The following is a 24,282-nucleotide window of genomic DNA, read 5'->3' on the forward strand; positions in this document are numbered from 1 at the left end:
GATAAATCCCTCTGGCTGTTGTCTGGGAGATGGGGTAGATAAAGGCAAGAGTGGAAGGAGAGAGTCCAAACAGGAGTGTAACTGAGCCAAAGGTCATGGGGCCTAAACAGAGCCTGCAACACTGAGGATAATAGAGTGGAGAAAGGTGGTCAATAAGATATGTCTCAGAGGTGGAATCAACTAGCCTTTGTCCTCACTGGATCTGTGAGTGTGTAGGGGACTAAGAAGGCAGAGGACTCAGGGGTGGCTGCCTGACAAGTGCAAAGGCAGGTGGCACAATTGTAAGAGTCCCCAGTCTCAAGAAGCGTTGGGAGAGGAAGGAAGAGGAGGGGAGGAGAGGGGAGGGTCAGAGACAGGAGGAAGAAGTTTGGAGCACGGAGAAGGAAGAAACTCTACAGGCCAAGTGGCAGTATAGAGGCCCCGCCCTCGGCTCCAGGCCCGCCCCTTGCTCCACCTCTTCTCCCTTTTCCCACCCACCCCCAATAGCAGCTCTCATCCACGAGGGCGGAGAGAGGTGGTATTTGAGTCCTCCGGTATCCCAGCAGGCAGTGCAGCCTAGAGACGCTGACAAAGAACCGGAGGAGCAGTCGCAGCTGCTTTCCGAGGAGCCAGTGTTGCCGAGGTGAGAGTCCCCTACCGTCCTGTCACCCACTTCCTCCGACTTCGGGAAAACATGGAAGTTACATTGCTGAGAGACCCTGTGGAAAGAACGAGCAATCCCCACACTCTGAGCTTGTCTCGGTGACTGACAGCAGGGCTCAGTGGCGCCGGGATGCGGGTGGGAAGTGGAGAGAAGGAATCAGATGGGGTCCTTTCTGCTCCATTTCTGTCAGTTGCTCTGCCATACGCGGATCCCAGCCCAGGGTCTGGCCGGCCAGTAAGTGTGTGTCTCGTTCCTTGGAGGAGGCAGCAGGCTGTGGATCCTCACTGTGTCTGCCTGACAGAGTTCGGTTACCCCGGGGATGCGACTCCGGGGACAACTCTTCGGGCGGATGTTTTCAAGAGGACTGCGGGACGGAGGTTGACTCTGATCGGGGTGACACCGTCCTCGCATTTCCTCCTTCCTCCAGCCCTGCTAGTCCCTCTTATTGAGCAACTGGAAATCGGCAGGGCTGGAACGTGGAGTACAGGGGTGGCTGGAGGGAGATGAAAAGTGGGGTGGAGGGGCAGGGAGGGACAGCTACCGCCTTCTTGGAATAATGGTGGGGGGTGTAGTAGGTATGTGGCCTGTATGCTTCCCCCTTCCAGGACCTCCGCACGGATCCTGATGGTTGCACCAGCTGCTCGGCAGTAAACAGGCTCACATGACCGGTTTCACGAGGAGCCGGCCGGTGTGGGGATGGGGGCTGGAAAGGCTGGGCCCGACCCAATCAGGTAGAGCTGAAGTCCTAGGACCGACTGTGTGATACTCCCGCCCCTGCCCTTCCTCCCTTAATCAATGTTCTGCGGTTTCCCCTCCTGGGTAAAGTAACTGACATCTGTCCTCTCCGGACTACAGCAATATTTCTGCACCAGTAGACTCAAAGAGACCTTTCATGTTGGGGAACAAGAGGGCAAATATTAGATGAAAACAGTCCCAGATATTTGACCTTTGAAAGGAAATAAGATCGATGCAAACCTGAAAAATTGGGTCCTTTGGATCTTGCCTAAAAAGCAGTCTTCTTTATGAATGCATTACATTCTTAATGTGAATTCCAGACAAGGAAAAGGTCTACTTTTTCAGGCAGGGCACACATGGGGTTTAATATATTCTCGATGGTGAAAATCTTATTGACATTTCCTGTAGGCTCTGGGAAATCTCTCTGACTATAAGGTGCTATATATAGGATATTGTATAGGGAGTGGACACCAACTTTTAGATTATGGTATATTTAGTATAAAGCAGTGGGAAGTTTGGAAACAGGGTCAAATGTGCCTTTCAAGTTGTTCACGTTTATAAATCCAAACAGGACGTGAGTTTAAACTAGTTTTTGAAGCATTTCTAGAACTCTCAGAATAAGAGGTTTACTCAAATACCAGGATATTTGAAAATATGTAGCTTTAAAAATCTGTGAAGGGTAGTTATGATAGAATTCCTTTACATGTAATATAGAATTAAATATAATGCACCAAAAATATAATGCACAATATTCGCTGTAGTTACCCCTTTATAGGCAAAGATGGAAGATAGAACAAATAGCTTATAAAATAATGCATGTTTCTTCCCTTAAATTATTCATGCACCTTTTCTCCCCAAATACTTTTATTTTTTTTCTTATGGAGCATTTACATTTAACTCCAATTCCTGAAAACCTAAAACAAGAAACTACAAGAAAAGCTTGTCCATCCCAGTAAAGTAAGTAATTTGCTATTCTTTTTCTGTTTTAAAAAGTTTAAGATGGAAAATAGAGAAATTTAAAATCCTGTTTAAAACTCAAAGGAGCAGATTATCTGTGCTGCTCTTGATCTTGTTTTGTCACCTTGTAACATTCTGGAGACTTGTGCTGTAGAATAAACAGATTAACTGATTTACTCTTTGAGGCCCTCCATTTTCCTTATCTGTAATATGAAAGTTTTGTTTTAACCTCCCGGGTCTTTTACAGTTCTCCAATTCCATAAAATAGTGTGGTTTTTGGTTGGGAACTATTCTTGGCCAAAATAAGATGGTCAAACAAGCCAAAATATTGGTATCAATTAAAAAAGCATGCAGTAAGTAACAAGAAGTATCCAGAGTCCTGATAGAAATCGAAATCGCACTCTGAAAAAAATCTCATGAGATAAATTAGCCCCATAGGTTGATCTGTTCCTCTCTTTTTCATTCTCCTCCCCATCAGGAAATGGAAGATTGCCTCAGCAAAATCCTGCCTCCAAAACTAGAAATAACAGCCTCACCTGACTTTCATGACCTTCATAGCATAGTACAAAGTCTGATTCTTTCAGGAAAAGTCCAACTTTTTCCTGAAATAAGTGGGCTATGTGGTCAGTGGTGAAGTTGGAATAAAAAGAAGGTAGCTCTAGCAGGACCTCACCTTGGTAGTACCTTGGTTAGATCACCAGAACCAATGCCTTTTTTAAAAAGTTTTTAGGGTTTGAAATTTATTTATTCATTCATTCATTTATTTATTTATTTATAAACATCAATGTGTGGTTGCCTCTCATGTGTCCCCTACTGGGGACCTGGCCTGCAACCCAGGCATGTACCCTGACTGGGAATCGAACCGGCAACCCTTTGCTTCACAGGCCCATGCTCAATCCACTGAGCTACCCCAGCTAGGGCATAGGATTTGAAATTTAATTTTGCCAGCACATCCAGAAATTATTTACCATTCTCAAGGATTGCTTGACACTAACCACACTCATAAAAGATTTCTGTGTTAATATATGAATGCCAGTTTACTAAGTTACAGTGAGAAGTAGATCAACCAAGCAGACCAGACTCATGTACAAGCCTGGGCACTCTTTGCTCTTGACACTATGGGAACACATAGAAATTGCTGTTGACCTTCCCTTATTCTATGGTCTATGTGGACCATTTCTTTCTTAAAACATCTAGTGGTTAATACATTCAACAATAGTACAGTGTGCTTTTATATAAAAACCATTACAATCATAACTTTGTATGGATCTATCCTAGTCTCCCAATAGAACTTGGGCCACCTGGAAAACACCTCTAAAATCTGTTTCCTCTCTACTCCTACTTTCTTAGACTAGGCCTCATCATTTCTGTATGTCAATTTCTGTATGTCATCATTCAGTAGTTTGTTTTTTTTTCCTTCTTACTATGACTACCCTAGAGTTGAGTGCTGTGCTTGACGGTCAATAGTAACCAGTTTCCTACTTCAGATTTTATCCAGTTAGTTCCCTGCTTAAAATCCTTTGGAGGTTCTCCATTGCCTGCAGCAATGGTTCTCAAAGTGTAGGATCCATTAGAATCATCTGGAAAGCCGAAAATCCACAATTTCTGATTCAGTAGGTCTAGAGTAGGACCCAAGAATTTGCATTTCTAACAAGTTCCAGGTTCAACTGCTGCTCCTGGTCCAGCACCACATATTGAGAAACACGGGCATTCAGAATAAAGTCTAAACCCCTGAACTTGGCTTAAAAGATGTATCTCCATCTGCTTCCAGCTTACTTTTTCCATCTTATCTCTTGCCACTTCCCCATACATACTATTTTTAACCATATACAATGCCAAAGCTCATTTTAAGTGTCCCTTTCATGTCTCTACACATATCCTTCCTAGAATTCACCCCCCTCTCCACACCTACTACAAACTCCTGTTTAAGGCAGACCATCACTTTCTTTATGCTCCCAGAGCATTTTATATCTACAAGCATTTTAACACTTGCCACATTATATCCTATTATGTGTATCTGTTTTCATGTTAGATGGAGTTTTGAAGGGCAAGACAATGTGTCCATCTTTTCTCCACATTCCTTAGCACAGTGCCTGTTATATAAGTGCTCAGTAAATGTTTGTTGAATGAATTTATGATTGTAAAATGTCTAGTGTGCTATATGTAGCAACATATGTATTTCATATAATGAATTAATATGACTTTTGCTTTAAGAATTGCACATGGATCTTTAAATAAGTGAAGACATTGGGATATTGTGAAACAAATGTTGGAAATAACTAGCTTAAAGGAAATGTTTTCATTCAAACATTTTATTTATTCGTTTTTAGACAGGAAAGGAGGGAGAAAGGGAGAGAAACCTTGATATATGTCAATCAGTTGCCTCTCTCATGTCCCCAAGTGGGGACCTTGCCGGCAACCCAGGTGTGTGCCCTGACTGGGAATCAAACTGGTGACCTTTTGGTTCACAGGGCAGCACCCAATCCACTGAGCAACAGCAGCCAGGGTAAAGGAAATGTTTTTAAAAAAGACATTACTGGAGGGCATCCTTATTTTTTAAATGCTTAAAGCATGCAGCACTCAGATTTACATCTTGAATATATAGTAGCCTATCACTATATATCATTTATAGCAGTCAATACATGGGTAAGATATCAAATTGTACCCCCCAAAAACTAAGAAATGTATAAACACAAAAATTGCCTAATATTGAGCATTGAACCATTTAAAAATATAACATGAATATTATAACATTACTTGTGAAAGAGTTGACTTAAGCAACATACTGGCCATTAAAAATCCCAATAGACAATACTGGACATTCAAAGAGGAAGAGAACTGAGTTTATGAAATGGGGAGGAAAGAGAGGTTTTAATACCATTGAGAGTAAAGCAAAAGAACTTATTGCTCTTAACTATTTTGTGTTTAGTTGGCCATTGGCAAGGATTGCACCAAGTATGGAGAAAAAAGATAATCCTTGTGCTCAGATAAAAGGGAGCAGACCTGGAGGTGGAGCTAGGAACCCTAATCAGAGTAAACAGAAGAGCCAGGGACAGGTAGTAAGTAGCTGGTGCTCTGAAGCCAAGAAGATGGGTCGCTAACATATGGGGAAGTCTGTACTTTGAATCATTCCTAACAGTTTTAAACTTTGAGTCACTTCAGCACAAGAATATCTAAGTTTCACTTACTTCATTTGATTTTCTTGCAGCCTCCTCTTCTCAAAAAAGTAGGGGCAAATGACAATATGCTTTTAAAGTGGTTTCTGTGGTCTTTAATAGTCTCCAAGTTTTGAATCTATGGTGGTAAAGATATTGAAACTCCCTTGCTTACCTCAGAGTCTCATTTTTTCCTTCCTCTGGTCAGTCCAAAGTGAGGGAAATAGAAAATAATCACACTTTTGGAGTGCTGGTCTATCTGGACTGATGGTAGAAAGTAAGGATTTCAAGGTGTTTAGGCTTTTTTGTGAGAAAGTAATGCATACTGGTCACACCACCTTGTATGAAATGAAATGAATAAATTTTGTATGAAATAAAAATGTCATACAAAATTTTCATTTTGTATGAAAATCCATACATAGGATTTTCTTTCAAATTTCCTTCAGGATTGCCTTTAGTGTGGAAGAAAAAGGGCAAGATAGTTTTCTGTAGCACCAGCTCCTAGTTCCACTATTTCATTGAAAGGTTGAGGGTATGGTGGTCTGTTGGAGACTCAGACTCCTAAATATTACTGGCCCAGTTGGGCACTGAAGAACCAGAGGAGATGACCTGAGGGAAATGGAAGGAAGAAAGGGAAGGAGGTGGTAGAGGGGCTGCTGGGAGTGGTGATTGTCTTTTCACCTCTTACCATAACCCATGGCAAGTAGCTCCTACAGATTTACTGCTCCTCTAATTGGGATCCTTTGCCTGCCTTTGGATGAAGTATGTTCAGCTACAGGGAAGGGCAGTGTTCCTTGATGAAGGAGTCAGTTATTAGTAGACTCCTGTAGGTTAACTGAAGCTCAGTGTCTGCTAATAGCCAACACTAAGCTTGGGTATATGAAGGATGAAAAAAAAAATCCACAGAAAAACAACATGGCATTATGCCTGAAGTCTGGGGAGTCAAAATTAGTCCCCACAAAACAAATGTCAAAATAACCAATCCATATAATAAGTACATTCAAAATAATAAAATTAGTGAGATCCATATAAATCAGGGTAGTAGAAGAAACCTGCAAGGAGAGGGAATTTGAACTTGCCTTTGAAGAATGAAGAAAATTTTGGTGTCTAGAGAGAACAAATAAGATAACCCTTGGTTATTAATGCCTAATGGTTAGTTACTGATAGCCATAGCTATTTTTTTAAAGATTTTATTTATCTTTGGAGGGGAAGGGAAGGAGAGGGAGAGAAATATCAATGTATGGTTGCCTCTCATGTGTCCCCTGCTGGGAACTGGCCTGCAACCCAGGCATGTGCCCTGACTGGGAATCGAACTGCAATCTTCTGGTTTGCAGGCCCACACTCAATCCACTGAACTACACCAGCCAGGGCCATAGCTATTCTATAATAATAAGGAAAAGAAATTGTGCACAACCTAGTAGTGGAATTTTCTCTTGATTTTTTTTTCTTGTAAAACTGAAAAGGAAAAAACAGGTATCAGGGGCTTGAATTTTGGATCATCTTTGGGAACACTCTGGAAAAGCAGGGAAATTTTCTAGAGATGGGGACATGCATGGATATCAGCATCAGGGAGCAGGACTTTTAAATTGAGACACAAAGCAGATGGTTACTGTAGGGAAGGGTGAGTCTGGACACAGGAGTGTTGCCACTAATATCCTGGTAAGTCCCTTACTCACTGAGTGCCTGCTTTCCTCAGCAGTAAAATGAGAAGGGCCAGGAGCTAAAATTCTTTGACTTTGTGTATGCTTTTATGAAGCGACCTATTAAACAAATTTTCAGTAAGGTTTTACTGGCTTAGTATATAATCTCTGCTCAGAATTTTTGCGCCTTATCATTTTGCGATATGGACTGGAACAAGGAGAAAGTGTTAGTCTCCAGAAAACCATCACTTAAAGGCAGGTTTTAGCTTCATTAAGTTTGTTGGCAGTCTCTAACATTGTTCTGATGACCTGGTGCTAACTCCTCCCTAATTTCCAATGGTTGGAGTTTAGGAGGCAACTTATATCTTAGCCAAGATAAGTGAGGAATGGAAACAGGGATGTGAAAAGAAATAATAAACTGCCCAAAAATGATTAAACACTTACGGTGACCAAGAAATAGACAGTCTATTTATGATGCATGGGAGAATGTGTACATATTCAACTGGTAAAGAGAAAGCTTCAAAACTAGAATAAAGCTTCAAAAATAGAATAAAATTTATACTAAGTCAATATATAAAGCTTGTAAAATTTCTACTCTGACCTGTGATGACTAACTTCTCCTTCATTTTAACTTCCTGGTTAGATTTATAAACCATCTTATATTCCTTTATAACAAAAAGTTTTACATTTTCCTAAGTTTGCAAGTCATCTTAAATAAAACTTTATTTTCTCATTGCAATGAATTTGCTGCATGTAAAATTATTTTAAATGATTGGAATCATTCTATTTTACACACTGCTTTAAGGTTTTCAAATTTATGAAAGGATCATAAATTGGAAATGCAATTAACAGATTTTTTCACACATCATTTCTACATTGCTTCAAATCTGGCACATTTTCATTTCATTTTATCTTATTTTTATAATTTTTTTGTTGTTCAAGTACAGTTGTCTCCATTTTCCACCCACCATGCCCCTCCATCCCATCCCTACCTCCCACCCTCGAAACCACCCCCTTTGGCTTTGTCCATGTGGCCCTTATAAATCTGGCACCTTTTGCAAATTAGGCCCTAGCAGAGTTGTCTAATTCAAACTTTCTGAACTTAAAAAAAACAAACAAACAAATTTTTGAGCCCTGGCTGTTACAGCTCAGTGGATTGAGTGCCGGCCTGTGAACCAAAGGGTTGCTTGTTTGATTCCCAGTCAGGGCACATACCTGGATTGCTGTCCAGGTGTCCCCAGTGGGGGGCATGTGAGAGGCAACTACATATTGGTGTTTCTCCCTCCCTTCCCCTCTCTAAAAATAAATAAAATTTAAAAACCACGTTTGAATAGTTACTTATAGCATTCAGAATTCAAAAGATACTGGAAGGTTTTGGGAAAAAGCTCTCCCAGCCCTGTCCCTGGCCACTCAATGTACTTCCAGCTGTGATTCTGGCTACCCTTCCACAGGTATTTTACCCATATCCAATAAATAGATCTACGTATTCTTTTATCCCTTTTTTTCCATACAAATGGCAACATGCTATATGCTCAGCAAAGCACCTTGCTTTTCTCCCTCAGTGCTACTCTTGAAAATAAGTCCAAATGCACACTACACAAATAACTTCTTTCTTCTTGACAGGTATGTTATCCCAACAAATGGCTATATCTTATTTAATAAGTCACTATTAGTGGACCTATGGGCTGTTTCTAGTCTTTTGCTATTGACATACTAGCTCTTATTGAGTGCCAAGCTTCGTTCTATGTGCCTCACATACACTTTAATTCTCAGTGCTGGGGGAAAAAAGCAAAAGCAAAATTTTTTTCACATACTTTCACATGGGGAATATTTATATCAGATAAATTTCTGGTAGTAGAATCTCTAGATTTGAGAGTATGTGCATTTAATTTTTGCTGGTATAGTGGATATGCTAGTTTATATCCACACTAGCAATATTAAGAACATGCCTGATTGCTCCAACCATGTGCTATCAAACTTTTTGATTTTTGCTAATCTGATAGATAAAAACATTTATTTCAGTATAAATTTATTTTGTATTTCTCTTGTGAGTGAAGTTACACAACCTTTTATAAGGTTAAGAGCAATCTGTATATCCTTATCTATAAAATATTATAGTGTTTGCTCATTTTCATATTGAGGTATCTTTTTATAATGTTTTTTAGGACCCTGATATATAGTAATAAAACAAGAAATTGCCTATGATATGAATTGAAAATGTTTTTTTTGGCTTTGCTTAGAAAGTATTTTGCCATATAGAATTGTAAAAGTTTTTATGTAGTTGAATTTACTAATATTTTTTTGGTTTCTGGTTGTTAAAAAACCTAAGATTATAAAAAAGAAAATATTCCCCATAGTTTCTCATGTTTTATGGTTTTATTTCTTTACATTTAAAGCTTTGATCCATTTGGAATTTACCTTAATAAAATTTGGAATTTTATAAGGCATGAGGGATAAATTTAACTTTTTTCTCTAGAAGGAGAACCAGCTTTATCAACATTTATGGATTAAACTATCTTCTACAAATCAGAAATTCCACCTTTTATCATAAGCTAAATTCTTATTCTATCATTTTGAGAATGAGATGTTGAATTTTATTTAGTGATGCCAAGTTTGGATGTTCTATTCCTAATAGCCAAGCTTACTAAGGAAGTAATTATAGAGCTTATTATGTTCTATTGAAAAAATAAGATGCTAAACATCTGAAAGCAGATTATCCAAAAACAAATGCATATGGCTTTAAGAAAAAGAAAGAAATTTCAGGGCAAATAAAAGCTCAAAAATAGAATTATTTAATCAGATGCTCTTCAGAATAATCTTAGTTGTATTTTATTGAAATGGACAGGTTCTTTGATATATTGGAAAGAATACTGGATTAGGAAGCTTGCTGATTTTTTTTCTTAGTATGGTCTCTTCCTAATTTAATAATAATAACAAATACTTAGAACATTGCCTGGCCTAGAGTAAGTGCTAAAAGATATATATATATTACTTCATTCAGTATATGTAATTAGTGAAAATTTTCAATTTGTTATAATTATACAAATGTTAAATATTATTATATATAAAAATGTCAATAGGTCCTTTTAATTCAGTAAAAAAAAGCAACACTTTTATGAGCTGCATGCATGCTATGAAATATATGGATATAAATTACCATGATGATCTGGGAGATCCTGTGGATAACAACCTTTTCAACATTTGACTTTACCTTCATGTTTCTGTGCCTTTGTTTCTATTGTTGTCTCCTAGGTCTGAATGTGCTTCCTGCCAAACCTCCCCAGCACAGAAGTCTGTATTCTTCTTCCCATCCCCTCCCCTCCTCTCTTTTTCCTTCCTTCCTTCCTTCTTTCTTTCTCTCTCTCTCTCTCTCTTGCCTCTAACACACCCCCAACTGGGGACCTGGCTCACAACCCAGGTATGCACCCTGACTGGAATGGAACTGGTGACCTTTTGGTTCTCAGGATGATGCCCAACCCACTGAGCTACACCAGTCAGGGCATGTATCCTTCTTTTCCTTAGGGACTACCTCAAATTCCATCTTCTAGCTTCTCTTCCAGGTAGAATTATTCATGTACTCTTCTAATTCTCCAGTACTTCATATACACCAGTATATATTATAATAGAGGTAGCTTCAATATTTATTTTGTTTTATCAATGAGACTCGAGTTTCTTGAGGACAAGGCCTGTGCATTATTTATCTTTGTGTTTTTGTGCAGCTCCTGACATAGTGCCAGGCCTGTAATAGGCTTTCAGCTGAAAGAAAAGGATAAACATTTGCATACATGACTATACAGTATTCTATATGATAAAAGTTGGAAAGGCTTTAATCAGATTCATAGCTCATACACCCTAATAGCTGGTAAAACCAAAAATTTTAATCACTTGTTACATTTCTCTTTGAATGTATGGAAACTTGAATGCAAAGTATTAAATGTTTTATGGCCTATTTTAAAGGTGTAATCTACAGGGTGGAAATCAGACATTTTCTGTGAATGTAGGTTTAACTTTAGCATTTTATTTGATTTTATTAAAAGTCACACTTAGGTTGTTAGCTAAATAAATGTTGTTGCTTAAAATTAGATTAGGAAATAAATACAGAAATATTGCCCTTATCAGACAGTCAGACTTCTGCCAGTTACAGTTTTCTGGAACATATTCAAGAATTCCAGAAGGAATTCAGAAAGATCTTTGAAGTTGGAAGAAAATAGCTCTCATGAAGTCTGTGCACTTGATGTAGGAGGGGAGGCACAGTGCCACTTGCATGCCAAGGCCTACTTACTGACTTTGAATTTTCATAGGAAACTCCATGGACCACTTAGCAAGTTTGGATATTTGGCTTCCCTTCCAGACATTTTTGCTTATCTTGGGTTTGAATAGAAAAGAGAGTAAAAGAAATCTCCCATCCATGCTGTCTGAAGGCACTAACTAAAGTATTGTTGAAATGAGTGTGAAAATGATTCTCATTTTTTGGTATAAATCATGGAAACTTACTTTGTTTTATATTTTTTTAATTTTTAAAAATTCTGATTAGCTCACATAAAATTGGTAGTGACAGTACTTAATTTATTCTACTTTTTTGAAAACTGAGGTTTAGTCCTGGCTGGTGTTGCTCAGTGGATTAAGCGTCAGCCTGTGAACCAAAGGGTCGCTGGTTCAATTCCCAGTCAGGGCACATGCCTGGGTTGCAGGCCAGGTCCCCAACAAGGGGTGCATGACAGACAACCACACACTGATGTTTCTCTTCCTCTCTTTCTCCCTCCCTTTCCCTCTCTAAAATAAATTTAAAAATATTTTTGAAAAACCTTATTTAAAAAAACAGACTTTTTTAGGGTGTTTAAAAAGAGTGGTATCTCTTTGATCTCATCTTTTTGAAAGGGGGTGATTAATTTGAGGTAGAAAATCTTTATTCCTTCACTCAGGTATTAATGTTATTTATCATAGGTTGAAATATTGAATGTGAAAGGAACATATATACATTTCTTTACACAGTTTGGTAAAAGCTTTATAAATAAGCCAGGAGGAAAAGTTAAAAGACACGTTTAAATTATTTGGGGGCCTATTTTAGTGCATTCTTTTTGTGGTGGGACAAGAAATGTAAACAGGTATCATTCAGTTTTCTTTTTCTCTTCTCTTTCTAGATTGCCAAAATGCTTTGGAATTTTTAACTAACTTTAAGAAAAGTCTAAAATAGATTTAAGACTCTAAAACAGAAGCTGCAGCAAGGGTGATTCAGTGCCAATGCATCAACAAAAAAGACAGCTAGAGCTAGTGGAAGGAAATCTTCCTGTTTTTGTGTTTCCCACGGAGCTAATATTTTATGCAGATGACCAGTCAACGCATAAGCAAGTGTTGACTCTATATAATCCCTATGAGTTTGCCTTAAAGTTCAAAGGTGAGTCTTCTAGGTCTATTTGATGGATTTTAACTAGTCCCTACTAAATTTTTACTTGTAGAAACTAATTTCTTAAAAAGCACTAATGGTCATTGTGAATTTTTCTTTCAGTTTTGTGTACTACTCCAAATAAGTATGTTGTCGTTGATGCTGCAGGTGCAGTAAAGCCTCAGTGTTGTGTGGATATGTAAGTCTCAATCACTTCCTGGTAAAACATGTTTTAGTGTGTTAATATTTGTGTTTAACTGTTTAACTTGAAAAATGTTTTTTCTTAAAGCTGTTCCCACATAGGCACTTGTTATACTTTTATTTTTGCTGAAAGTTTTAGTCTATCAAAATTCTCGAGGGGTGCAGGTAGTAAAGCATGAAGGGGATCAAATATATGGTGCAGATTTGACTTTGGGCGGTGGGCACACAATACAATATACAGATGATGTATCATAGTTATACACTTGAAGCCTGTATAATTTTCATTGTCACCCCAATAAATGTAATGAAAAACAAAAAATCTTGTTAAGAAGTATCTAAGAGATTCTAAACAGGTCAACCAAATAATACTTCATTATATTGGAACCGATGTGTGTGTTACTGTTTCCATGAACATTTCCTCATTGTTGTGCTTTTAGTCATAATGGACATTTATGAAGGTAAAGTTCTAACTTATTCCTTTCAATTTCTCTAGCTATAATAAAAAATTAGCCTTCTTTGAAACATATTGCTATTATAGTGACATTTGGGAAACTAATACTATACTCTCAGAAAGAAGGTAATATAAGTTCATCTGAAATGATTCAGCTTAATAAGCTTAGAAGTTAATCTATACAAACAGGAAGCAAGTAAAAGGTTATCTGAGCTCTTCCAGACAATTTTTTCTTAAAGTGTCAGATAAATGATTATTTTTTCAAGCTGTTTAAATTTAATTTTCACTTTAGAACTGATGGGAACGAGATGGATCCATTGACCTGCCCTTAATTTAAACCACCAAGTAAACTATATTTGTTTAAATTTTCTGTGAGAATGAGAGCAGAAGTGCTTTCTTCTGTTTTTTTTATTATTTATTTTTTAAACAGTATTTTATTTATTTATTTTTAGAGAGAGGGGGAAGGGAAGGAGAAAGAGTGGGAGAGAAACATCAATGTGTGGTTGCCTCTCATGTGTCCCCTATTGGGGACCTGGCCTGCAACCCAGGCATGTGCCCTGACTGGGAATCGAACCGGTGACCCTTTGCTTCACAGGCCTGTGCTCAATCCACTGAGCTACACCAGCCAGGGCTAAATTATTTCATTGTTGTTCAATTACAATTGTCTTTATTTTCTCCCCACCCCTCCCACCACCCTCTCCAAACCCACCTCCCTCCCTTGCTTCCACCCTCCCCCTTGGTTTTGCCCATGCATACTTTGTAGTAGTTCCTGAAAACCCTTCTCCCCTCTGTCCCTTCCCACCTTTCCTCTGGCTTTTGTTAGATTGTTCTTATTTTCTTTTGAATAGACTTAAGGCCTTAAAATGATGTCTCTTTAAGGATGTGTTTTTGCACATTTCTTTCTTTTTTAAAAAATTATTTTTATTGTTCAAGTACAGTTTTCTGCCCTCCCCCCCCATGCCAGCGCAACCCCCCAGCCCTTCCCATGTTTTTGCACATTTCTTTTGATATTCATTCAATACAAAATAAGTGAGGACTATTCTAAAGAAATGTAGTCTCTAGTCAAATAAATGTGTTTGTTACCTTAGACCTAATTGTTCTGTTTTCTCTATTAAGAATTAAGTAAAATATATGGAATTGCAGATAAGGCATAAAAATGAAAGCGCTTCATACTCTTTTCTCCTCAGAGAGATCTAGATCTGTATTGCTAGCTTTTGATTGGATTGCTCAGAATTGATTACTTATGCAAATGCTTATTTTCACCTTCATTCATGGATTTCGGTTTTAAGTCTAGGGCGAGGTTTGTTACTTGAAAAATAAGAGGCAATAGAGATATATAAGACTTTTGTGGGGGAAGAAACAATTTCATATATTTTATTTAGTAACTGTTCCTGCACACAGATATCCAGAAAAAAACGTCATTGCCAAAGGAATTTTCTTTACCTGTCATTCTTTTACTTGACACTTTTATTCTATGTTTTGGAGTGTGTACTTTTACTAAATATTTCAAAATTACCCATTTCTTTTTGGGTCTTACTGTAATTTTTATCTTCATTAGCAAATTTCTATATTTGAGTATTTGGCTATAGTCAGTTTATATTGTTTTACTGTATAAAATCTCTTGCTGAATTCTGTTTGACAGCCCCACAGAAACCTAAACGGCATTTGTTATTTTTGAATGTTTTCAGTGTGATTCGTCATAGAGATATTCGATCCTGTCACTATGGTGTAATAGACAAATTTCGTCTCCAAGTTTCTGAGCAAAGCCAGAGGAAGGCTTTAGGAAGGAAAGAGGTTGTGGCTACTCTTCTCCCTTCTGCAAAAGAGCAACAAAAGGAAGAAGAGGAAAAAAGGATAAAGGAACCATTGGGTGAAAGTTTATTTTTTGAGCAGTCATTTCAACCAGGTAATTTTGGCTTGTTTTTAAAGCCCCTTTGAGGTCTTACATTTCTAACTTTAATTGGGGAACTAAGAATAATTACTAGATAAATAATCTGTCACTTTAAACCTCATCAACTACTTCAGAACAGAACCTAGAGATCAGGTACCTAAAATCGAGCCTGAGACCTAGAGCTGGACTTTCAGAGAGGACTAGAGATGATGTAAGGAGAGGGCAAATGTTGCCATAACCTTGAACCTATAAAACCTGACAATGTTCTTCATCATGTTAGCACAATTTGGCGATTATATACTTTTGTTTCTGTGACTTTCCTATATCCTTTCTCATTTAATTAGTTCAAAGAAGGAAAGAGAGATTGTGTTTGGCAATAGGCCAAGCTTGGTGAACTGCTCATAATTATTTTGAAAAAAATCTCATTAAAGTTGAAGTTAATTAAACTAAGTAGATTATAATATCCCCTGTGGGCTATTAATTGAATACTTCTCCATTTCTCATTTCCTTCCTGCTTAGATATTCAGAAATGTTATGATATATTCTTTTAACACTGACACTATCCTCATCTTCAACTCTTTGGATATTTTCCCCCTCCCTCTTAACTTCTCATTATCTCTCTCCAACCCTATTATAAAAGGAGGAAGATAAATTTTCCATAAGAAAATATGTAAACCTTTTTTGATAGTGATATATGAATGTGATAGTAACTGTCCTTGACATTGCCACATGAAGTCTACTTATTATATATCAGTTTGTTCATCTTAGCATGTTTATTTCAATAACACAGGGAGTGATGCCTCTTTGATTTACTATAGTCAAGGCTTCTCAGTCCATGTAGAAAGAGCTCAGATTTTCTAGTGATACCAAAACTAGGGACCAGGTAGCAGCTAGTAGATTGTTTTCTTCTTAGCAACTATTATTGACTGACAGGACCAGCTTTTCATCTTTTGAAGCTGAAAGAGACCCTCTGTCAGATGTCACTTTGACTTCAGATCAATAGTAAGTGACATATAAATATTTATGAAATGCAAGATTCCCCCTTTAAAATGCCTTCTCTAGAACAAGAAAGGCCATGTAATGAATATTTGGGTTTTTTAATGTTAAATTCATTGGAGCTCATTTTTCTATTTAACAGACCAGTTTAATAGTCAAGAATAATAAGAGTTAAAAGTTTAGTTGTATTTTCATATATATATATATATATATATATATATATATATATATATATACACACACATATATATATATACTATTTTATTTATTTATTTAGAAGGGAAGGGAAAGAGAAAGACAGGGAGAGACCATCAATGTGTGGTTGTCTCTCAGTTGTCCCCAACTGGGGACCTGGCCTGCAACCCAGGCATGTGCCCGGACTGGGAATCAAACCAGCAACCCTTCGGTTCACAGGCCTGTGCTCAATCCATTGAACTACATCAGCCAGGGCTTTTTCTTTTTCTTTTTTTTTAATGTATTAGAATTTAGTTGGAAAATTATCCTGAAAGGCTAAATAATTACAGTATGTATTAACTGAGCATTTTATTCTTATTTTTATAATGACACTTTGGTATCTGAAGTATATTAAAATACTCCTCTAATTGTAAAATTGGAGTAGGTAGATGAATGAAGATAGGTGATACTGAAATAACACTTGGTGAACTCTGTTTTGGAAAAAAAAATTCTCTAAGCCATCCATGTCAGGAAGCTCAATGAAAATAGGCCCCTTATTTGTCTTGTTCACCATTATGTTCTCTGCACAGAGTACAGTCATCCATCCCTTGGTATCCAAGGGTTATTGGCTCCAGCCCCAAATACTAAAATCTGAAGATGCCCATTTTTCAGCCCTTTTATCCATGGGCTCCACATCCTCCAACTGCAAATCAATGGTTTGTTGAATCTGCAGATATGGAACCCGTGAATATGAAGGGCTGACTGTAGTTACATGGAAAATGTGTATATGGTCTACACTGGGAAGTCTGGACTTCTTATTTTATAGGGTCTCTTAGGTTTGTTTTCTTTGTCTTACAAGGTTTCCGCTGTTATGGACACTCTAGAACAAGGGCAATAACGACAGTAAAGTCCCATATATAGTCTTGGCCAACATGTCCTGTTTGTGGGTTGTTAACCCAATGTTTCTAATCTGGAATTGAGTCAAGTTTTCTTCTTTGATAAAGTGTAATTGTGACTAATCTAGTCTGTGTTGACAAACGATATTTTTAACTTCTCCTATTTATTATTTTAAAACAGTCATGTGCCACTTAATGACTGGAATACATTCTGAGAAATGTGTCATTAGATAATTTTGTTGTTCATACATCACAGAGTACAATTACACAAACCTAGATAATAGAGTCTACTATATACCTAGGCCATATGGTATAGTCTATTGCTCCTAGGCTACAAATCTGTACAGTGTGTTACTGCACAAAACAACACAAGATTAAATAAAGCACAAGAGAAAATGATGCAATCAAGTGATGTGGAAAACATGAGACCTGTTATGGTCTCATTTCAAATCATGTTATGAGGCAGCTGTTGCCTGCATAACACAGCATACTTTTTATAGCAAACTCTATAAGTAGGAAGAGTATAGTGTAAAATAATAATAACTCTATATAGTATAGCAAATACAGAAGCCACTAACATAGTTATTATCATTATCATGTACTATATACTGTATACAAGTGTATGTGCTATACTTTTATTTGACTAATAGCTCAGTAAGTTTCTTTACACCAGATTTACCACAAAAATGTGAGAAATGTGTTGTGCTATGACACTAGGATGGCTAAAATATAATTAGGCAATAGAGTTTTTCAGCTCCATTATAATCTTATGGGACTACAGTTATATATGTCATCTGTAGTTGACCAAAACATAATTATTCTGCATAGGACTATAGTGAATTACTTATCTGTGTTTTCCAGTGTGCATTCTAAGGTTTTTCATTAAGGTTCTCTAAGCTAAAATGTTGAAATAAATTGAGATTATATTTTTGGGGAGACTTTGAAGTGGTATTGTTTTTTTTATGTCTTTAGCTTGAAAGGTGTTTATTAGACATATTACAGGTACAAAAATGTGAGTCTCTTTGAGCTGCTAAAAAATGGTCATAGGCTGTACTCATTAAAGATTTAGATTTTTAAATGTATTGAAGCAGTAAAAATGAGAATTTTTTTCTCAAGTGTATTGTATAAAAACATATAGCAATAAATTTCTTAAAGAATATAGCCTCTATAATCCCATACACTTAACATATTTGGCCCTGGCTGGGTAGCTCAGTTGGGTAGAGCATACACAAAGGTTGTGGGTTCCATCCACGGTCAGGGCACATACAAGAATCAACCAATGAATGCATAAATAAGTGGAATCTCTCTCTCTCTCCCCCTTCCTATTCTCTCTAAAAATCAATAAAATAAAAATTTAACCAAAAATCACCTTGGACAAAAAATCCGCTGATATAAATGTCCCGTGTTACTTTCCAGGCCTTGTCTATGCACATAAATATAATTTTGTATATATATGTTTTTCATTTAATAGTAATGTAAGAGAAACTTCCAAAGCATACTTTTATAAAACACCACAGCCCAAGTTATTTAAACAATGTTTTAAAAAGATGTTGCTTAATCTTAGTGGGTTTGTCTTAATTATGTTACTAATGAACTATGTCATTGCAATGTTTGAATCAGTGCTCTCTGGCTTAAGGAAGTTAGGCTCTTATTGTTTATAATAATAAAAGATTGAAGATGACCTAAAAGACTATCAATTAGGTATTGATTAAATTTTGAATATTTTTGAGATGGGATGACAGGCAGGCATTTACAAGGATTTGATAGAATGATAGGTGGTTATATATTGACATGGAAGGAGGTTCAAATATATTCCTAAGGATTCAAATATACTCCTAAGTGAGAGAAAAAAACAGGTTTAGAACAGTAGGTATAATATAATCTCATATATATGAAAATTTATTTTACATGTGTACATGGTCATTAATAAAATCTGAAAGGTTTTATGCCAAGCAGTGAATAGTGTTATTTTCAGGAAGATGGGATTACATAGGAACCTTTATGATTTCTATATCTCTCTATCAGATTTTACAACAATCAGAAAAAAAGCTATTTCTGTTTTGAAAAAGTTTAAGCATTTATGTAAATGCTTTTGGAATTTCTCTAAATACTAAGGATTCCTTGAAATTATCTTTAGACAAAATCAGAATCCTGGTGACGTGGACAGTAGTATATGTGAAAAAACTTTTGTCAAAGTTGTTTTTAGAAGCAAGTTCAGGGATTTTTGTCTTTTCACAGAAAATAGAACTGTCTCCTCAGGACCTAGTTTACTAACTGTCTTCCTGGGAGTGGTGTGCATTGCAGCTCTAATGCTTCCTACACTGGGGGATGTGGAATCGCTGGTGCCTCTTTACCTCCACTTAAGTGTGAATCAAAAATTAGTGGCTGCTTACATCTTAGGTAAGTCTTTTAAAGATGCATTTAGGGGCATATATCCAGGCAATTTTTGTGGCTTGCAGGTGGTAGTGATGGTCTTTATGTGTATGAGGTGATTGTGGTGGTAGTGGTTTTTATTTTTAGAAAAACATTAAAAGATTGCTTTAAAAGCATGTGGAGGTAAAGTGCATTGTAAGGTTTAATTCTTAGCTCACATTTAGTTCTTTTCAATTTATTTAACTAGTACCTAATACTTTATTTATTCGATTATTTTCTTTTTGATGACTTACAATGGTATAAAATGTGTAAAATGCATATATTCCATAATACAACATTTCTACTTATAAGACTTGATTCTAGGGAAACACTTAGACAAAGTGTACACATGATAAAGATGAACAATATTGTTTATTGCCTTGTTTAATATTGTGAACCTTTGTCTTCAAACCAGTTTCCCTTTTTCCTCTTCACTCATTCTTTCAGTCATCCTGACTTGAAAACTTATAATTAGTACAACTGAATATCTATTCAGTACCTACCTAATGTGTCAAGGATTGGGGTTCTGGTGATGAATGACTCTTTCTTCATAGTCTCTCACAACTTCTAAGATGCCATCTCTTTTTAGTATTTTCTTTCGGTATTCCTTGGTGTGCTAATTTCAAAATTGTTTTCTATTAATAAATTGTCTCCCTACCTTCTGTCTCTGTCTCTTCTCTTCCTATTCCTGCCCTCTTGCATTATTTTTCTCCTCAAACTATCTATGATATTGCTGTTAGACTTTTTTCCATTATGTTTTGGTTTCACCACCACCACTCCCTACTCAAAAACCTTCAGTGCTTCCCTGCAGTCCATAGAATAAAGTATAATCCTGTAGTTTTGCATTTAAGGCTGTCTGTACTCTTTTTGAAACCTCTATGAGCTACTGTTGTCTAGCTATTGCCTTACATAAATCCTTGATTAGAGACATTAGATTATTTGTTGATCCCCAAAAAGCTCATCTAGAGTCCCAGTGTTACCTTCATGCCCTTGCCTTTGCCCTCCCCTCACCTGAATGTCTACCCATCTCATTGTTCTATATCGTTCAGGCTTATTTCAGCTTTAACTTTTGGGGTATCTTTTCTGAATTCCCCATCGCTACATAATTATTATCCTTCTCTGTGCTTCATCACACACTTTTTTAAACCACTCATATAAGACTGAGCATATTATTAAATTTTTATGATTTTAGGTCTGGAGTTTCTTCAAAAGAGACAAGCCAAGCAAGAATACTCTGCTTCTGTCTATTTATGGCCTTAGGACCCTGGGATGCAAATAGGCCCACAGTGTTTTTGTTGATGAAGTCAACTGGCTTTACTGATACTTTAAAATGGCATGTCTGCTATTATTATAGCTGATGAAACTGGATAAGATGGGAGGTATATTTGATGGTTAAAAAATTAGCTATGTTAAGGCACTAATGATTTAATTAAGTCTGTCCAGTAACTTCCCTTTGCTGTCAATTGGATTTCATCTGTATAATATCAACTGAGTTTGAATTGACTTCAAGTTATTGATAGAGTACCTGCTTATGTACTGTATTTTGTTTGCTCATTGCTTATTGAATGGAACATTTTATAAAATGCGTATCTTTAATTCTCCATTTTTTTTTCTTTCAGGTCTTATCACAATGGCTATACTTAGAACATGAGCAAGGAATTCAGTTGACTTCTGAAGTAAATTTATCTTGAAAATATGAATGCGGACTGCCTTTTATCTCTTTCACTCCATTAATATGGTACAAACTATTGAATGATTTACAGTGATTATAAATGTATAATATATATTTTAAATTACTCTATAATTTTATTCAAAGGACTCCAGGACATTATATTACAGACAACAGGATGCTTCTGAGTGACTAGAATATTCTTTTAAGAAATTCTTTTTATAAGCCAGGGTAGCAATACTTATATCAGACAAAATGAATTTCAAAACAAAGGCCATAAAAAGAGACAGAGAAGGACACTTCATAATACTGAAGGGTAGAATCCATCAAGAGTATATAACCATTTTAAACATATATGCACCCAACATAGGGGCACCCAAACATATAAGGAAAATTTTGGAGGGCTTCAAGTAAGGTATAGACAGCAACACACTCATCATAGGGGATTTTAACACTCCACAGTCAACAATGGACAGATCTTCTAAACAAAATATCAACAAGGATAATGTGGCACTGAACGATAAACTAGATCAAATGGACTTAACTGATATATACAAAGAAGCAAAGAAGCTTCTGTGCTTCTACCCCAAAGAAGCAAAATGTGCATTCTTTTCAAATACACATGGAATAATATTTTCAAAGACCACATGATAGGACACAAAACAAGCTTCAACAAATTCAAGAAAAATTAAAACCATATTAAGCATTTTCTCAGATCACAATGGCTTGAAACTAGAAACCAACCTCAAGGAAGAAACTCAGTCAAATCCATGGAGACTGATTAGCATGCTATTAAACAACGAATGGGTTAACAGATCAAGAAAGAAGTCAAAAAGTTTCTGGAAACAAATGAAAATGAACACACAACAGCCTAGAACCTATGGAACACAGTGGAGGCAGTTCTGAGAGGGAAGTTTATAGCAATAGAGGCCTACCTAAAGAAAATAGAAAAATCTCAAACAGCCTAACCCTACATCTACAAGAACTAGAGGAACAACAACAAACAAAGCCCAGAGTGAGCAGAAGGAAAGAAACAACCAAGATCAGAGCAGAATTAAATGACATAGAGACTAAAAGAACAATTCAAAGGATCAATAAATCCAGGAGCTGGTTCTTTGAAAAGATCAACCAAATCAACAAGTATCTAACCAGACTCAAGAAAAAAAGAGTAATCAAATAAATAAAATCAGAAATGAAAGAGGACAGGTTACAGCTAATACCACAAAAATACAAAGGAATGTAAAACTCATGATACACAAAAGACTTGGAAAGGACAGTTTCACAGAAGAATTTTACTAAGTATTTAAGGAAGAGCTAACTCCTATCCTTCTCAAATTATTCCAAGAAATCCAAAAAGAGGAGAGATTCCCAAACTCTTTTTTAAAATTTTTTTCTAGATTTTATTTATTTAGAGGGGAAAGGAAAGAGAGAGAGAGAGAAATATCAATGTATGGTTGCCTCTCGTGAGTCCCCTGCCAGGAACTGGCCCACAACCCAGGCATGTGCCCTGACTGGGAATCGAACCATGATCGTGTGGTTCACAGGCCCATGCTCAATCCACTGAGCTACACCAGCCAGGGCCCAAACTCTTTATATGGAGCTAGTATCACCCTAGTCCAGATAAAGATACAACAAAGAAAGAAAACTACAGGCCAATATCGCTGATGAACGTAGATGCTAAAATCCTCAGCAAAATATTGGCAAACCACAACCAGCAATACATTAGAAAGATCATACACCGTGATCAAGTGGGATTCATCCCAGGGATGCAAGGATGGTACACTATTTACAAACCAGTAAATGTAGTACATCATATAAACAAAATAAAAGACAACACGTGATCTTATCAATAGATGCTGAAAAAGCACTTGACAAAGTACAGAACCCTTTTATGATAAAAACACTTAGCAAAGTGGGAGTAGAGGGAGCATAAGAAACCTACAGCCAACATCATACACAACAGGCAAAAACTAAAGGCTATTCCCTAAGATCAGGAACAAGAAAAGGGTGTCTGCTGTCACCACATTTATTCAACATGGTATTGGAAGTTCTAGCCACAATGATCAGACAAAAAAAAAAAGAAATAAAAGGTGTCTGAACTGGAAAGAAGGAAGTAAAACTGTCATTGATTGCAGATGACATGATAGTGTACATAGAAAACCCTATAGAATCCACTAAAACATTGCTCAACCCAGCAAGTAAATTTGGCAAAGCGGTGGAATACAAAGTCAATATTCAGAAATCAAAGGCATTTTGTACACCAACAATGAAATATCAGAAACAGAAATTAGGAAAAAAATCTCATTTACTGTAGCAACAAGTAAAGTGAAATACCTAGTAATAAACTTAACCAAGGAGGTAAAAGATCTGTACTCAGAAAACTACAGAACACTGAAGAATGAAATGAAGGAAAACACAAATGGGCAAAGAAACTGAACACTTCTCCAAGGAGGACATACAGAGGACCCATAGACATGAAAGAATGCTCAATATCACCAGCCATCAGAGAGATGTAAATTAAAACCACAGTGAGATACCGCTTCACACTGCTCAGAATAACCATCATAAACAAGTCAACAAACAAGTGTTGGAGAGGATGTGGAGAAAAGGGAACCCTAGTACATTATTGGTAGGACTGAAAACTGGTGCAGCCACTGTGGGAAACAGTATGGATTTCCTCAGAAAACTAAACTAAAAATGGGACTGCCTTTTGACTCTGATTCCCCTGCTGGGTTATATTCTGAGAATCCTGAAACACCAACTCAAAAGAACCTATGCACCCCAATGTGCTTAGCAGCGTTATTTACATTAGCTAAGTGCCCATCAGTAAATGAGTGGATCAAAAAAAGCTGTGGTACATTCACAAAATGGGATACTATGCAGCAGAAAGAAAAAAGGAACTCCTCCCCTCTGAGACAGCATAGATGGATCTGGAGAACATTATGCTAAGTGATGTAAGCCAGGCAGTGAAAGACAAATACCATATGATCTCACCTATAAGTAGAACCTAATCAACAAAACAAGTGAGGAAAATAGAACCAAAGACATGGAAATAAAGAACAAAGTGACAGTGACCAGA

General features: G+C 36.8%; 1 protein-coding gene across 8 annotated transcripts; it reads left to right on the forward strand.

Moving 5' to 3' along the window:
- The first annotated feature begins 505 nt into the window (after nucleotides 1-505).
- On the forward strand, nucleotides 506-22,143 carry MOSPD1 (motile sperm domain containing 1). 8 transcript variants are annotated; one of them, XM_037038984.1, is made up of 9 exons: nucleotides 508-622; nucleotides 1,249-1,374; nucleotides 2,263-2,335; nucleotides 10,850-10,992; nucleotides 12,272-12,525; nucleotides 12,637-12,712; nucleotides 14,854-15,071; nucleotides 19,361-19,522; nucleotides 21,154-22,143. In XM_037038984.1, the coding sequence occupies exons 5-9, from the start codon at nucleotides 12,372-12,374 to the stop codon at nucleotides 21,183-21,185; spliced, it is 642 nt and encodes a 213-aa protein (XP_036894879.1). In that variant the 5' UTR covers nucleotides 508-622; nucleotides 1,249-1,374; nucleotides 2,263-2,335; nucleotides 10,850-10,992; nucleotides 12,272-12,371; the 3' UTR covers nucleotides 21,186-22,143. The 8 variants fall into 8 exon arrangements, with proteins under 8 accessions (XP_036894884.1, XP_036894879.1, XP_036894878.1 ...); XM_037038983.1 differs by lacking the exon at nucleotides 10,850-10,992; XM_037038985.1 differs by lacking the exons at nucleotides 508-622; nucleotides 10,850-10,992 and adding an exon at nucleotides 894-1,132.
- Nucleotides 22,144-24,282: the final 2,139 nt, after the last annotated feature.

This window comes from Sturnira hondurensis, unplaced genomic scaffold (assembly GCF_014824575.4).
Source record: "Sturnira hondurensis isolate 20B ecotype Veracruz unplaced genomic scaffold, ASM1482457v3 Scaffold0024912, whole genome shotgun sequence".
Classification (NCBI taxonomy): domain Eukaryota; kingdom Metazoa; phylum Chordata; class Mammalia; order Chiroptera; family Phyllostomidae; genus Sturnira; species Sturnira hondurensis.